The following is a 17,746-nucleotide window of genomic DNA, read 5'->3' as shown; positions in this document are numbered from 1 at the left end:
TAGTGCCATACTCACCCCATTGATGTACAGGACCGTGCTATAGTTAGTGCCATACTCAACCCATTGATGTACAGGACCTGCTATAGTTAGTGCCATACTCAACCCATTGATGTACAGGACCGTGCTAGAGTTAGTGCCATACTCAACCCATTGATGTACAGGACCTGCTAGAGTTAGTGCCATACTCACCCCATTGATGTACAGGACCGTGCTAGAGTTAGTGCCATACTCAACCCATTGATGTACAGGACCGTGCTAGAGTTAGTGCCATACTCACCCCATTGATGTACAGGACCTGCTAGGTTAGTGCCATACTCACCCATTGAGGTACAGGACCGTGCTAGAGTTAGTGCCATACTCACCCATTGAGGTACAGGACCGTGCTAGAGTTAGTGCCATACTCACCCCATTAAGGTACAGGACCGTGCTAGAGTTAGTGCCATACTCACCCCATTGATGTACAGGACCGTGCTAGAGTTAGTGCCATACTCACCCCATTGAGGTACAGGACCGTGCTAGAGTTAGTGCCATACTCACCCCATTGATGTACAGGACCGTGCTAGAGTTAGTGCCATACTCACCCCATTAAGGTACAGGACCGTGCTAGAGTTAGTGCCATACTCACCCCATTGATGTACAGGACCGTGCTAGAGTTAGTGCCATACTCAACCCATTGATGTACAGGACCGTGCTAGAGTTAGTGCCATACTCACCCATTGATGTACAGGACCGTGCTAGAGTTAGTGCCATACTCACCCCATTAAGGTACGGGACCGTGCTAGAGTTAGTGCCATACTCACCCCATTGATGTACAGGACCTGCTAGAGTTAGTGCCATACTCACCCATTGATGTACAGGACCGTGCTAGAGTTAGTGCCATACTCACCCCATTAAGGTACGGGACCGTGCTAGAGTTAGTGCCATACTCAACCCATTGATGTACAGGACCTGCTAGAGCTGCCATACTCACCCCATTGATGTACAGGACCTGCTAGAGTTAGTGCCATACTCAACCCATTGAGGTACGGGACCGTGCTAGAGTTAGTGCCATACTCAACCCATTGATGTACAGGACCGTGCTAGAGTTAGTGCCATACTCACCCATTGATGTACAGGACCTGCTAGAGTTAGTGCCATACTCAACCCATTAAGGTATGGGACCGTGCTAGAGTTAGTGCCATACTCACCCCATTGATGTACAGGACCTGCTAGAGTTAGTGCCATACTCAACCCATTGAGGTACGGGACCGTGCTAGAGTTAGTGCCATACTCAACCCATTGATGTACAGGACCGTGCTAGAGTTAGTGCCATACTCACCCATTGATGTACAGGACCTGCTAGAGTTAGTGCCATACTCAACCCATTAAGGTATGGGACCGTGCTAGAGTTAGTGCCATACTCACCCCATTGATGTACAGGACCTGCTAGAGAGCTGCCATACTCACCCCATTAAGGTACGGGACCGTGCTAGAGTTAGTGCCATACTCACCCCATTGAGGTACGGGACCGTGCTAGAGTTAGTGCCATACTCAACCCATTGATGTACAGGACCTGCTATAGTTAATGCCATACTCACCCCATTGAGGTACGGGACCGTGCTAGAGTTAGTGCCATACTCAACCCATTGAGGTACGGGACCGTGCTAGAGTTAGTGCCATACTCACCCCATTGATGTACAGGACCTGCTATAGTTAGTGCCATACTCACCCCATTGAGGTACGGGACCTGCTATAGTTAGTGCCATACTCAACCCATTGATGTACAGGACCTGCTATAGTTAGTGCCATACTCACCCCATTGATGTACAGGACCGTGCTATAATTAGTGCCATACTCAACCCATTGATGTACAGGACCGTGCTATAGTTAGTGCCATACTCAACCCATTGATGTACAGGACCGTGCTAGAGTTAGTGCCATACTCACCCCATTGATGTACAGGACCGTGCTATAGTTAGTGCCATACTCAACCCATTGATGTACAGGACCTGCTATAGTTAGTGCCATACTCAACCCATTGATGTACAGGACCGTGCTAGAGTTAGTGCCATACTCAACCCATTGATGTACAGGACCTGCTAGAGTTAGTGCCATACTCACCCCATTGATGTACAGGACCGTGCTAGAGTTAGTGCCATACTCAACCCATTGATGTACAGGACCGTGCTAGAGTTAGTGCCATACTCACCCCATTGATGTACAGGACCTGCTAGGTTAGTGCCATACTCACCCATTGAGGTACAGGACCGTGCTAGAGTTAGTGCCATACTCACCCATTGAGGTACAGGACCGTGCTAGAGTTAGTGCCATACTCACCCCATTAAGGTACAGGACCGTGCTAGAGTTAGTGCCATACTCACCCCATTGATGTACAGGACCGTGCTAGAGTTAGTGCCATACTCACCCCATTGAGGTACAGGACCGTGCTAGAGTTAGTGCCATACTCACCCCATTGATGTACAGGACCGTGCTAGAGTTAGTGCCATACTCACCCCATTAAGGTACAGGACCGTGCTAGAGTTAGTGCCATACTCACCCCATTGATGTACAGGACCGTGCTAGAGTTAGTGCCATACTCAACCCATTGATGTACAGGACCGTGCTAGAGTTAGTGCCATACTCACCCATTGATGTACAGGACCGTGCTAGAGTTAGTGCCATACTCACCCCATTAAGGTACGGGACCGTGCTAGAGTTAGTGCCATACTCACCCCATTGATGTACAGGACCTGCTAGAGTTAGTGCCATACTCACCCATTGATGTACAGGACCGTGCTAGAGTTAGTGCCATACTCACCCCATTAAGGTACGGGACCGTGCTAGAGTTAGTGCCATACTCAACCCATTGATGTACAGGACCTGCTAGAGCTGCCATACTCACCCCATTGATGTACAGGACCTGCTAGAGTTAGTGCCATACTCAACCCATTGAGGTACGGGACCGTGCTAGAGTTAGTGCCATACTCAACCCATTGATGTACAGGACCGTGCTAGAGTTAGTGCCATACTCACCCATTGATGTACAGGACCTGCTAGAGTTAGTGCCATACTCAACCCATTAAGGTATGGGACCGTGCTAGAGTTAGTGCCATACTCACCCCATTGATGTACAGGACCTGCTAGAGAGCTGCCATACTCACCCCATTAAGGTACGGGACCGTGCTAGAGTTAGTGCCATACTCACCCCATTGAGGTACGGGACCGTGCTAGAGTTAGTGCCATACTCACCCCATTGATGTACAGGACCTGCTAGAGTTAGTGCCATACTCACCCCATTAAGGTACGGGACCGTGCTAGAGTTAGTGCCATACTCACCCCATTGAGGTACGGGACCGTGCTAGAGTTAGTGCCATACTCACCCCATTGATGTACAGGACCTGCTAGAGTTAGTGCCATACTCACCCCATTGATGTACAGGACCGTGCTAGAGTTAGTGCCATACTCACCCCATTGATGTACAGGACCGTGCTAGAGTTAGTGCCATACTCACCCCATTGATGTACAGGACCGTGCTATAGTTAGTGCCATACTCACCCCATTAAGGTACGGGACCGTGCTAGAGTTAGTGCCATACTCACCCCATTAAGGTACGGGACCGTGCTAGAGTTAGTGCCATACTCACCCCATTGATGTACAGGACCGTGCTAGAGTTAGTGCCATACTCACCCCATTGATGTACAGGACCGTGCTAGAGTTAGTGCCATACTCACCCCATTGATGTACAGGACCGTGCTAGAGTTAGTGCCATACTCACCCCATTGATGTACAGGACCGTGCTAGAGTTAGTGCCATACTCACCCCATTGATGTACAGGACCGTGCTAGAGTTAGTGCCATACTCACCCCATTGATGTACAGGACCGTGCTATAGTTAGTGCCATACTCAACCCATTGATGTACAGGACCGTGCTATAGTTAGTGCCATACTCAACCCATTGATGTACAGGACCGTGCTAGAGTTAGTGCCATACTCACCCCATTGATGTACAGGACCGTGCTATAGTTAGTGCCATACTCAACCCATTGATGTACAGGACCTGCTATAGTTAGTGCCATACTCAACCCATTGATGTACAGGACCGTGCTAGAGTTAGTGCCATACTCAACCCATTGATGTACAGGACCTGCTAGAGCTAACTCACCCCATTGATGTACAGGACCGTGCTAGAGTTAGTGCCATACTCAACCCATTGATGTACAGGACCGTGCTAGAGTTAGTGCCATACTCACCCCATTGATGTACAGGACCTGCTAGAGTTAGTGCCATACTCACCCATTGAGGTACAGGACCGTGCTAGAGTTAGTGCCATACTCACCCATTGAGGTACAGGACCGTGCTAGAGTTAGTGCCATACTCACCCCATTAAGGTACAGGACCGTGCTAGAGTTAGTGCCATACTCACCCCATTGATGTACAGGACCGTGCTAGAGTTAGTGCCATACTCACCCATTGAGGTACAGGACCGTGCTAGAGTTAGTGCCATACTCACCCCATTAAGGTACAGGACCGTGCTAGAGTTAGTGCCATACTCACCCCATTGATGTACAGGACCGTGCTAGAGTTAGTGCCATACTCAACCCATTGATGTACAGGACCGTGCTAGAGTTAGTGCCATACTCAACCCATTGATGTACAGGACCGTGCTACAGTTAGTGCCATACTCACCCCATTGATGTACAGGACCTGCTAGAGTTAGTGCCATACTCACCCCATTGATGTACAGGACCGTGCTATAGTTAGTGCCATACTCAACCCATTGATGTACAGGACCTGCTATAGTTAGTGCCATACTCAACCCATTGATGTACAGGACCGTGCTAGAGTTAGTGCCATACTCAACCCATTGATGTACAGGACCTGCTAGAGCTAACTCACCCCATTGATGTACAGGACCGTGCTAGAGTTAGTGCCATACTCAACCCATTGATGTACAGGACCGTGCTAGAGTTAGTGCCATACTCACCCCATTGATGTACAGGACCTGCTAGAGTTAGTGCCATACTCACCCATTGAGGTACAGGACCGTGCTAGAGTTAGTGCCATACTCACCCATTGAGGTACAGGACCGTGCTAGAGTTAGTGCCATACTCACCCCATTAAGGTACAGGACCGTGCTAGAGTTAGTGCCATACTCACCCCATTGATGTACAGGACCGTGCTAGAGTTAGTGCCATACTCACCCATTGAGGTACAGGACCGTGCTAGAGTTAGTGCCATACTCACCCCATTAAGGTACAGGACCGTGCTAGAGTTAGTGCCATACTCACCCCATTGATGTACAGGACCGTGCTAGAGTTAGTGCCATACTCAACCCATTGATGTACAGGACCGTGCTAGAGTTAGTGCCATACTCAACCCATTGATGTACAGGACCTGCTATAGTTAGTGCCATACTCAACCCATTGAGGTACGGGACCGTGCGGTCCTGTATAGAGGATGGAGGAGAAGTGAAAGTCATCATATCCTGTGAGGGCTTGGAGGATACAACAGGATAGAACACAGCCCGAGGCGTCCTTGGTTCAGGATGGGCCTCGGACCTTTGTTGCATGTCGTCCCCTTTCTCTCTCTCCCCCTGGTTTCCCTGCAATTCACTGTCCCGTCGGATTAGGCAGACATAAGGAAATATCTAGAAAACAAACCAAAGAAAATCAAGTCTTATCTTACCCATTTGATCTGGCACCACCACCACCACACTTCACCGGCAGTTACTGTTTGATTGCGCACGTGTCATCATTACCCACAATCCTCACTCCTCAGTCTCCAAACCTTGGTTTCAGTTTGGACGGGAGAATGGATGGTTGAATCCAGACATTATGCTGCTTCTCCACTGCAAACTAAATGGCTCCCCCAGCTGGCCGGTCTCATTAAAGCAGTTTGACGGCGGAACATGCTGTTGACAGTGGACACGCAGGATTGCAGTTTCCTGCGTTGCCTGTGGGGTTCTCAGTCTGCTGTGTCTAATTACACTTTCCCCTCTTCCCAGAACTCCAGAGACAATTGAGCACACTGGCGGAGGAGGGTCCCGGTACTGCACCTACATGTGAGTACTGGTCAGGGAACGATTTGATTCGCTTTACAAAAAGGTTCTATGAAGAAATCATTGAGAATAAGTGCTCGAAGTAAATGTTGTATTTGTATTTTGAATTGAGTGAAACTAAATGTGAATTAGCCTTAACCCTGGAATAAGCATAAAACAAAATGTCCTCTCCCAGCACTATAATCACAGAGGCTTACACTGTGTGTTCAAGACAGTTGGACAGTGTGTGTCTGTTTGTGTCCCATTGACCAGCTACTGACCCTACATTCCCTCATGGAGTTGGAACGGTCAGCCTGACCAATCAAAGGAGGCGGGAGACAGAGACAACCTTCACGGAGGCTGCCAGGGCAACGACAGGGTGAGTGAATTTAAAAGGGTGCATGGCTACCAGCGGCGGGGGGCATGGGGGGGGGGGGGGGGGGGGGTGGTCATGATTGATGCTTGGAGTGGTTGCCGTGTTTTAACCTGATCGTCTCCATTACATATTAATCACTTACATTGTCGATGTTCGGTGCATTTAATCACGGTCAAAGATTCATGATATCATTAAAAGCTTTTGTGAATAAATGTCTCAGTCTGAGTGCTTCTACATGTATGTATGTTGATCTGAAGCGCAATATCGTTAACGTGGTAGTAAATAAATGAATCAAGTATTTGCAAGTTGCCTAAGAAACTCGTTTATTATTACATACAACATGATGCATTGTTTATTAATATGTGTAGTTTCTTCCATCATTTTTGTTAGTGATCTAAAAAGAGGAAGGCCTGTGTGCTGTAATATCATTATAGGCTAGACAGGCAATACCCTGATCGATTAGTAGGTTTGTTGAGAGATGGCAGGTCTATTTGTTTTAACACTTTGAAAATATAAATATTTAATTGCATAGCTTATGTTGGCAAGGCTGTTGCTTTGGCAAAGCTGTTTATATTAACAATGCATCTCTATTTCTTGTATTCTATTGGGAGCATGACAGGCTATTCATAGTAGTATTAATTTGCGACTATGGGTAAAGATGTGGTAACACTTGCTTGCATGGTTTCTTTATAAGCAGCCTTTGCTTGTTTGGGAATATCGCATTTCTACAGTAGAAACCGTGTATGTTCAAAATGTAAGGGACATGACTGAATGAATGTTGTGGTCTGATTGTTGATAATGGCAAAGTGCCTCACATTGCAATGCTGTTGCAATGTAGCCTATTAAAGGACTGCTGCTGCTTAGGCCGGGTGATGTGTTACATGACGTAATGCTTGTTTGGTTGGCAACTTTGTTTGGAATGAGCTTCTTGCAGTAGTTAGTCATAGTCATAGAACTATAGTTACATAGTTTATGTGAGATCTTTGGCTACGCCACATATTTGCACGTGGGTCATACTGTGGAGTCACGTGAAATGGCCTCATTGCTAAGGCTTGAGAGATGAGGGACATGGCCGTTGTTTGACTGCATTCAATGGAGATACAGTCTCCTCGCTGATCTCTGAACTCTGACCTACACTTGTTTGTCTCTCAGACCTGAGAGCGTGACCTCTCTCAGCCTGGCACCTTCAGTCCCGGGGCTCCAATATTTTGAGATGCCAGAGGCGAGGCCAACAAGGGCTCTCCCAAAAGGCCAGCCGACATCCCCTCCTCTCCCCTCTGCGTCTGAGAAAAGGCCTGTGTTCCCGGAGCCTGTTTTCTCCTCAGTCAAGGAGCCTTTGGTCAGACCAAAGAGTCACTCGACCAAGATGTCCATTCAATTAGGGACTCCGCTAGCCCAACCGGAGCATGGTCAGAGTACCGTGACAGACGGCAAGCGACAGCCCCTTTCTCTCACAGACACCCAACTGACTTCCACGTCACTCCAGACCACCTTGCCACATGTGCCGCAAAGAGCTCAGGCAGTTAAAAATGACTCAAAGCAGAAGAAGAGAGGGAATCGCAAGAAAGATGCTCAAAGGGTCAAACAGGGGTCTGAGGCGGTACCTAAGGATTTGGGGTAAGTATGGCATGGTGCTCGATAACTGAAACCCTCTACTGTGAAAGTCTATTATCGCATGGCCTTGATGGGTTCTAACTGCTGAAGACCCGAGAATTGTAATCATAGATGATTTTGATTGTTACAAACAATACACATTTTAGAGCATCTTGGTAATTTTGCTCTGACATCATATCTTGATGTCCTTTGTCCCTTTAGAAATGAAAGAGTGGCTACGATGGTATCCTCTTGTCCCAGAGAGGTCAATTCTGGTTTCCAGTCATCATTGATGAGCAAAACATCTGAAGCTCAATCTGAAGAATGGTCCATTGATAAGAACTCACTGGGCCACAAGCCTAAAAGACAGGACCTAGAAATGGCCTCTGCTACTCAGAGATCAGTTGAGGATGAAAAGCCCACAGAAATGATGGCCCCCACTGTACCAAGCTTTCCAATAATGGCCGCTGATCTTGGGCCTCCTTCAGTACCACAGCCCAAAACAGACACACTGGACATAAAAAGGGAACAATCTATAATAAGCCTTGCACCCTCTGGCACAAGAACATACAGTGCACCTGGACTGACCTCATCAGATTTTGTGGAGCTAGAAGTAATTGAAACTGTGACTTTGACTGTGAATATTCAAAGACCAGATAAGAAGAACAACCTGGCAGTTTTGAAACCAGGCTCCACAATTAATGTAGAAGACAAGCATGGATATGAAACTAAGGCGGAACATGTCCCATCATGTCCAAGTGAGAGGTCTATTCCTGTTTTCCCATCTGCTCCAACCCATAAGGCTGAGGTTGATGTGATAGTGAGAGAACCAAGTATGACAAAGCTACTATCAACTTGCCCACAACTTTCCAACATCCCTGGGTTGGCATCTTTAGATCAATCACAAGAGGTTGACTGGCCTGTTGATTGGAGTCTGGTGTTGGAAAAGTCACCCAGTGAAAGATTGAAGAAATTAATCCTACATTCAGAAAATTATAACACACTTAATGTCAAGAGTGCAGTGATTGTAAAGTCGATGGACATGTCACCATCATGCCCCAGATCTGCTACTATTCCTGGATTTCCTTCTGTCCCTCGACCGGAGCCCAACATGGCTAACCTGCGACCGACATGTCCCAGAGTTGCCAGAGTTCCAGGCTTACCTTCTGGAGGGTCAGGTACTCCATACAAGAGCTGGATTGTGGACAGATGTTCTCTATGGGAGAAACCATTGCAGATAAGAGGGGGATTTGTTTCACATGTGTCTAGTGTTGAGGAACATGCTGGCGCTGATACTGAAATGATGAAAATCATGGTGGCCATGTTACCAACTTGTCCTAGAAAGGCCACCATACCAGGGTTTCCTTCTGCACCTCGGCATGCGGTCGATTATCCATATATGACCAGTCTTCTCCCAACATGCCCGAAACAGTCCAAGGCCACGGGTATACCATCTACACAAGTACTGAAGATAGATAATGACAACTGGAATGCAGATAGGAAACGACTTATAGATAGACCATTGGAAATAACACCCCTTCTTGTTCAGGAAAGGTCATATGAAGACAAAGAACATATGGTTGATATGTTGCCATCTTGTCCAAGGGAGGCAGCCATTCCTGGTTTCCCCTCTGCACCAAGACTGGAGCCCAGTATGGCTAACCTTCTGCCAACATGCCCCAAAGCATCAAGCATTTCCGGTTTACCCTCAAGAGAGTCTGTCCCATTTAGAGAAGAGGACTGGCATATTAATAGAGGTCCTTTGTGGCAGAAGCCATTGAACAATAGAGAGGGACTGTATTCACACATTGCTGATCATGTGGACATTGTCTGCAAGGATCCTGGTATGATGAAAGTCATGGCAACCATGATGCCATCGTGCCCCAGAAAGGCCAGTATTCCAGGTTTCCCCTCTGCACCAAGGCATGATCCAATTATGGTCAATGTTTTGCCTATTTACCCAAAACAAACCGGAGTATTTGATAAACCGTCCAAAGAACTCATTTGCACTCATCTTTTATTGAAAAAGCCCCCAAAGAAAGGTGAAATGGCGATTCAAGATGCTTTCCCAGGTGGTGTTGAGGGTAAAGACAGGGTTCCAGGTTCCCCCACTGCACCCCAGAAGCTAGCACCGAGTATGATCAGCCTCATACCTGCATGCCCCAAACAGGCCAAGGCTTGTGGCATGCCATCTAGAAGTCCAGTTACATCAGAGAATCAAGAGTGGCATGCACTGAGGAGACCAATTCAAGTAATACCAATGAGGAAAAGAACAGCTTATATAAGGCAGTGGATTCCAAAAGAAGGCATAGAAATCCTGAAAGATATGGTGGACATGTTGCCATCTTGCCCACAACAAGCTAGTATTTGTGGCCTCCCCTCTGCTCTGAGACAATACCCCAGTATGGTTAATGTTACGCCGTCATGCCCTACACATAGCAGGGTGCCTGGGCTACCTTCCAAAATGCTTGAATTATCCCAAGACAAAGCATGGTTTGTAGGTAAATGTTCACTTTGGGAGAGGCCAATTAAGAATAGGAAGGTGCAGATATTGAATGTGCCTTATTCTCTTGATAGGAGCACTGCTGAAAATATGGTATCAATGTTGCCATCTTGCCCAGAGAATGGCACTATACCAGGCTTCCCCTCTGCTTCCAGGCAGATAGACGAAGGGCCAAGTATGGTCAATTTATTGCCTACCTGTTCAAGGGTATCTAGAATTCCTGGAATGCCAGTCATAAACCATACCAAAGCAGCCAAGTGGCCACTGGATAGAGAGTCACTGATGCTGCCCAGAGAGAGGTCTGGAGTTATGCTACACATAAAGGATGTCGACTCAGTCTACCTTGATTATGAAACAGCTGCAAATATGGTATCCATATTACCATCTTGCCCTAGGAAGGCTAGTCTACCAGGCTTTGCATCTGCAGCACATGAGATATTGACAGATTCATCATGCATGACCAGTCTTCTACACACTTGTCCAAGACATTCTAGCGTTTCTGGAATACCCTCTAGAATTCCCATTGAGTCAAAGAAGATTAAATGGAATGTGGATAAAAGGCCTCTGTGGGAGAAGCCATCAACAAACAGAGAAAGACTTCCCATTCTACATGGCCAAAGAATGTCCTTTAAAGAAAAAGCAATGGTTAGAATTATGGTATCTATGTTGCCACCCTGTCCCCAAAAAGCAACTATTCCTGGATTTCCCTCCAAAATACGAAGCAGACCAGTGAAAGCTATTGCCCCGAGCATGCTCAAGACATTTCCTACTTTCCCAAAGCACACACAAGTTCCAGGTCTACCAGCAATACATCCCATGACAGGATGTCATAGCTGGCATGTTGACAGGAAACCAATTTGGGAGAAACCATTGATTAGAAGGCAGGAAGTTGCTCACCAAGATTCTACAGTTAAGGAGATGACATTGAGAGACAGGGAGATAATGCTCAGTATGCTGCCATCGTGTCCTAGACAAGCCACCATTCTGGGCTTTCCATCTGCACCGCGACCCCAAGCGATTAATGTTAAGGTAGGAAAAGAGGCAAGCATGTCACATCTGCTGCCATCTTGTCCAAGAGAGACTAGAATTATTGGTTTCCCCTCAAGGCAGTCCGTTGTTTCTGATATCAAAGTATCGAGCTGGCCAATGGTAGAGACTGTGATATGGGATAAGCCACTAAACACAGGCACCAAGACTGTAGAATGCAGTCCAATCCAGGGGAATTATAGTTCCATAGACAAAGTTGTGATAAAGGCAATGGTTTCTCTTGTACCATCTTGTCCACGTATTGCTCTTAGTCCAGGATTTCCTTCGGCCCCACAGAATAAAGTAGAGAGTCGTCCTAGCATGGTGAATATTGTGCCATCTTTTTCAAATAAATCATCTGTTCTAGGGGTTCCATCCACAAATGTGCATCATTCCGAGCATGACTGGCCAACTGATAAAGACCCACTGTTGGTGAAGTCACCAAAGGAGAGAATGACTGCAATTGTGTCCACATCAGTAGATGATGAAGATATTGATAGGCATATGATGGCTCTAGAACCAAATTGTCCAACTAAGACCAGAGATGTACCGGTGAATGAAAGAGAAAGAATGATGATGTTGTCGCCAACTTGTCCTAAAGAGGCCATTGTCCCCGGCGTTTCCTCATCATGTCCAAAAGTCCAAGTGAATCGTCAGTCCAGTGGAGACAAAGAGGCAGAGACCAGTGCCGGTCAAATCAAATTAATCCTTGATAAGAAAGAGGAAGAATCTGGAGGCTGTTGGACACAAAATGAGGCTCAAGAAGTGGCCATTCTAGGAAAAGGGTGAGTGAGTGAGTGGGAGAATTGAAGGAATGCTGAATTAGTGCCTGACCCTAGTTGCATTTCACTCTCTGAGGTCAGTGGGATACTGCTTGAAACACCCCCCCCTTTCAATTCTGTTTCCAGACACTTGCATTGCAGAATGTGGCACTGCATTCCTGATTTGCCATTGCTCTTGAGTGTCAGACAGAGGTGGGTTGTGTTGGTTTGCACATAGAATGAAGTCATTGGGCCGGTTTGCTCCATGTAGTAATGCTTTTGCATCATCTCACCATCATCTCACTGACTGTAGTGGTTATTTCTGTATTCCTTGTGTGGCTTGATGCCTGTTTTGTGGTTCATCACGTTTTTTTCGCAGTTTATTTTCTCCTGTCCCATTTTGTCCTTTGTCATATCCCTGTCTTTCAGGACCTCGTGCCAGTCCCCCACCCAGGAAACACAGGCATCACTATTTGACACGGAGGCAGCTGTTGAAAAAGAAGCAGAGAGTAATAAAGTCATAACTATTGCCACAGATTATGATTTAGCACCCTTAAAGAAGTCACATGAAGAAGTCGGAGTAGAGAGAGTCATAGAATTAGACACCAGAATGGCTGAGGTTACTGCAGCTAGACAGACGGAGATGTATACCGACACAGTGGACCCAGAGAGTGTTATGAGACACTCTGAGAGTGGGTAAGTGTGAGAGAATGCCGCACTTGCCCCCACCGCTTGTCAGTGTGATTTAGGTATAGTTAGTTGTGTTGACTTGCATGGCGTTGCATCTTTATCGCAGCTCATAGGATATATTTAAAGGATCTGTTTGGATAGTTAAATGCAATTTATTCCTTTAAAAATATGTACTATTGTTTACGTTGCATTTTATATTGAGCTTCTCAGGGTAATCGCTGTACTAATGGCTATTACACATGGGCTCGAGATGACGTTTCTGTTCAGTTGATCTAACCAAAATGGCTTTTGCCTAGACATCCATCAATGTTCTTATGACAGCAATATAATGCTGTTATCAAAACATTGATGGTTGTTGTGGTGTTCTAGAATAGCTTGGAGCAATTGCAATTGCTGGTCAAATAACAACTCCCAATTGGGAAATGAGGCAATGAATCTAGTCTACTCTAAGTGAAGTATTTATTAGATTACTTGCTACTAGACTGCATTGCACTGCAATTGCACTGTATTATAGCTGTTATTGCTCTAATGTCTGTTCCTAGTTATTTGGTGTCTGCTCCCAGTCACCTTTCACTGAGACTGTAATTTACCCTTTCCTTAGACATGCGGACATGGTTTCACTGCTACCGTCGTGCCCAGTTATTGCCAGTGCCCCAGGGCTCCCATCAACTCAGATGCTTACCGCAGAGCAACAGTTACAAGAATGTTCCACAGACAAGAGCGTTCTATGGAAGAAGCCACCGAAGGAGACCACAGATCTGTCCATGTACACTTCAGAAGAAGAAAGGGAGCGGATGAGAGGAGTGGCTAATAGGGCCCCATCATGTCGCAGTGCTGCCACCACCCCAGGCATGGCAGTGGAGGCAATGAAGGTGGAGACGGAACCGGCTGTGGGAGATCTAAAGACAACCTGCCCAGGGGTTGCTGGGACACTTGAATTCCCTTCTGTTGAAAAACTGACAGAAGAATCTCTCGTCACCACTGAAGCAATCTGGCAGAAGCCACGAAAAGAGAAAGAGATGGTAACCACTGAGTCCACTACTCACTCGGACAGACTAAAAGGGGATATAGATCTAAGGAAAGATGTGGTGACTATGGAGCCATCCCGTCCTACGGTGGCGGCGGCACCAGGTGTTCCACCGTTAAAGAGACCTGAAATAGAGCTGAGAGAGACCATGATGTTACACACTTGTCCTGATGTATCAAACATTGCTGGCATGCCCTCAAGACTGTCCATCAAAGCAGGGAAATATTGGCCCATGGATCAGCTGCCTCTGTGGGAGAAACCAACAAAAGAGAGGAAAGAATTACTAACGGACGGACCAAAGACAAACAAAAAGGAAAGGAAAAAAATGATGTTGTTGTTGCCATCCTGTCCAAAACAGGCAGGCATCCCAGGCTTCCCATCCATTCAAAGTCCAGAAGCTTTGCATTATGCATCAGATATGGTCAAGCTACTCCCACTGTGTCCCCAAGCCTCCAGTATACCTGGGTTCCCATCGCTCAACGGGCATACAGGAGTAGAGTGGACTGCTGAGAAGGGGTCACTAATGGAGAAACCATTGAAAAAGAAAGATATTGTAATCGACAGATCAAAAGTCAATAAGAAGAGCATGAGGAATATGGTTCCCCTGGTACCATCCTGTCCTAAAGTGGCCAGTATTCCCGGGTTCCCATCTGTGTCACAGCCCAGTGTAGTTTGTCATGAACCAAATATGGTAGATCTTTCACCCTCATTCCCGAGGGTGTCCAATATTCCTGGTTTACCATCTAGTGATGAAGCCAGTTATAGATCATGGGCATTAGATCAGGAGCCGCTATGGGAGAAGAGCATGAAGACGAAACCAGCTCTCATGACAGACTTGTCACAAAAAGAAAAAGATGAAATGAAGCAAATGGTAGCTTTGGTCCCATCTTGCCCAAAAGACTCTCGCATACCAGGCTTCCCTTCAGCTCCACAAACTAAAGTAGTGTGTTGGCAAAGTATGGTGAGCCTTTTACCTTCTTGTCCAAAAGACTCCCGTATCTTAGGTTTTCCATCGTCAGTGGAGCCTTGTAGCAAAAACTGGACAATAGATTACAAGCCCTTATGGGAAAAGCAGAGAAAAAATACGAGAGTCATGATTGAAGATACACTTGATAGAGATGAAATGAAAGCAATGACAGCTCTTGTCCCAACTTGTCCAAAACAGGCTCGTATCCCAGGCTTCCCATCTGTTCAAAGTCCAGAAGCTTTGTGTTATGCACCAGATATGGTCAAGCTCCTCCCACTGTGTCCCCAAGCCTCCAGTATACCTGGGTTCCCATCGGTCAAGGGGCATACAGGAGTAGAGTGGACTGCTGAGAAGGGGTCACTAATGGAGAAACCATTGAAAAAGAAAGATATTGTAATCGACGGATCAAAAGTCAATAAGAAGAGCATGAGGAATATGGTTCCCCTGGTACCATCCTGTCCTAAAGTGGCCAGTATTCCCGGGTTCCCATCTGTGTCACAGCCCAGTGTAGTTTGTCATGAACCAAATATGGTAGATCTTTCACCCTCATTCCCGAGGGTGTCCAATATTCCTGGTTTACCATCTAGTGATGAAGCCAGTTATAGATCATGGGCATTAGATCAGGAGCCGCTATGGGAGAAGAGCATGAAGACGAAACCAGCTCTCATGACAGACTTGTCACAAAAAGAAAAAGATGAAATGAAGCAAATGGTAGCTTTGGTCCCATCTTGCCCAAAAGACTCTCGCATACCAGGCTTCCCTTCAGCTCCACAAACTAAAGTAGTCTGTTGGCAAAGTATGGTGAGCCTTTTACCTTCTTGTCCAAAAGACTCCCGTATCTTAGGTTTTCCATCATCAGTGGAGCCTTGTAGCAAAAACTGGACAATAGATTACAAGCCCTTATGGGAAAAGCAGAGAAAAAATACGAGAGTCATGATTGAAGATAGACTTGATAGAGATGAAATGAAAGCAATGGCAGCTCTTGCCCCAACTTGTCCAAAAGAGGCTGGTATCCCAGGATTGCCCTCTGTGTCTCAACCTAAATTAATCTATCATGACCCAAATATACTCAACCTTCTTCCATCTTGCCCTAAAATCTCCTTCATGGCTGGTTTGCCATCAATTCAAAAAGCTGATAGCAAAGACTGGAACATAGATACTCAGCCTTTATGGGAGAGGCAGAAGAAGTATGTGTTATTAGTTGACAGCCTTGAAATAGACATGAAAGAGATTAAAGGAATGGCTTCCATGGTCCCAAGTTGTCCAAAAGAAACCTGGACCCCCGGGTTCCCCACAGTACCACTACCCAGAGTGGTTTATTTTGGAAATATGCCAAGTATGGTGAATGTTTCAAGCTTGTTGCATGATGCTAAGAGCAAAGAGTGGGGGATAAACAAGGAGCCATTTTGGGAGGGCAAAACTACAGAGAAGCAAGTCTCTTTGGTTGACAGCTCTGAAAAGGATAAGAAGACGATGGAACCAATAGTTTCTCTGGTTCTATCCTGTCCAAAACAGGCAGGCATCCCAGGCTTCCCATCTGTTCAAAGTCCAGAAGCTTTGTGTTATGCACCAGATATGGTCAAGCTCCTCCCACTGTGTCCCCAAGCCTCCAGTATACCTGGGTTCCCATCGCTCAACGGGCATACAGGAGTAGAGTGGACTGCTGAGAAGGGGTCACTAATGGAGAAACCATTGAAAAAGAAAGATATTGTAATCGACAGATCAAAAGTCAATAAGAAGAGCATAAGGAATATGGTTCCCCTGGTACCATCCTGTCCTAAAGTGGCCAGTATTCCCGGGTTCCCATCTGTGTCACAGCCCAGTGTAGTTTGTCATGAACCAAATATGGTAGATCTTTCACCCTCATTCCCGAGGGTGTCCAATATTCCTGGTTTACCATCTAGTGATGAAGCCAGTTATAGATCATGGGCGTTAGATCAGGAGCCGCTATGGGAGAAGAGCATGAAGACGAAACCAGCTCTCATGACAGACTTGTCACAAAAAGAAAAAGATGAAATGAAGCAAATGGTAGCTTTGGTCCCATCTTGCCCAAAAGACTCTCGCATACCAGGCTTCCCTTCAGCTCCACAAACTAAAGTAGTGTGTTGGCAAAGTATGGTGAGCCTTTTACCTTCTTGTCCAAAAGACTCCTGTATCTTAGGTTTTCCATCGTCAGTGGAGCCTTGTAGCAAAAACTGGACAATAGATTACAAGCCCTTATGGGAAAAGCAGAGAAAAAATACGAGAGTCATGATTGAAGATACACTTGATAGAGATGAAATGAAAGCAATGACAGCTCTTGTCCCAACTTGTCCAAAACAGGCTCGTATCCCAGGCTTCCCATCTGTTCAAAGTCCAGAAGCTTTGTGTTATGCACCAGATATGGTCAAGCTCCTCCCACTGTGTCCCCAAGTACCATCCTGTCCTAAAGTGGCCAGTATTCCCGGGTTCCCATCTGTGTCACAGCCCAGTGTAGTTTGTCATGAACCAAATATGGTAGATCTTTCAAATCCCAAAGATGTGTATCATGGGTTCAACATAGTCAACCTTCTCCCTTTGTGTCCACAAATGTCAAATGTACCTGGATTCCCATCAGTTGACGTGAAGAAGTCAGCACAGTGGGTTGCCAAACAGGAACCGTTGATGAAAAGACCACAGAAGAAGAGTGAGGTTATGATTAGCAGATCATCTGTTGACAGAGACGGAACAGAGAACATGTTTGCCTTGGCTCCATTTTGCCCAGGATCTACAAGGATTCCAGGCTTCCCATCTACCCCTCGATGCAAT

The 17,746-nt window shown here is 46.4% G+C and overlaps 1 protein-coding gene across 2 annotated transcripts in view; it reads left to right on the top strand.

The window, feature by feature from the left end:
• Positions 1-17,746, top strand: part of ehbp1l1a (EH domain binding protein 1-like 1a) — a 95,824-nt gene that overhangs the window by 45,625 nt on the left and 32,453 nt on the right. For both annotated transcript variants that reach the window (XM_084320775.1, XM_084320774.1), the window contains 2 exons: positions 5,984-6,040; positions 6,290-6,395. In XM_084320775.1, the coding sequence (XP_084176901.1) occupies positions 5,984-6,040; positions 6,290-6,395 (163 nt within the window). The remainder of the gene's footprint in view (positions 1-5,983; positions 6,041-6,289; positions 6,396-17,746) is intronic.

Source organism: Notolepis coatsorum (genome assembly GCF_963971535.1).
Source record: "Notolepis coatsorum genome assembly, chromosome: 1".
NCBI lineage: Eukaryota > Metazoa > Chordata > Actinopteri > Aulopiformes > Paralepididae > Notolepis > Notolepis coatsorum.
This window is presented reverse-complemented; position numbering and strand designations above follow the sequence as displayed.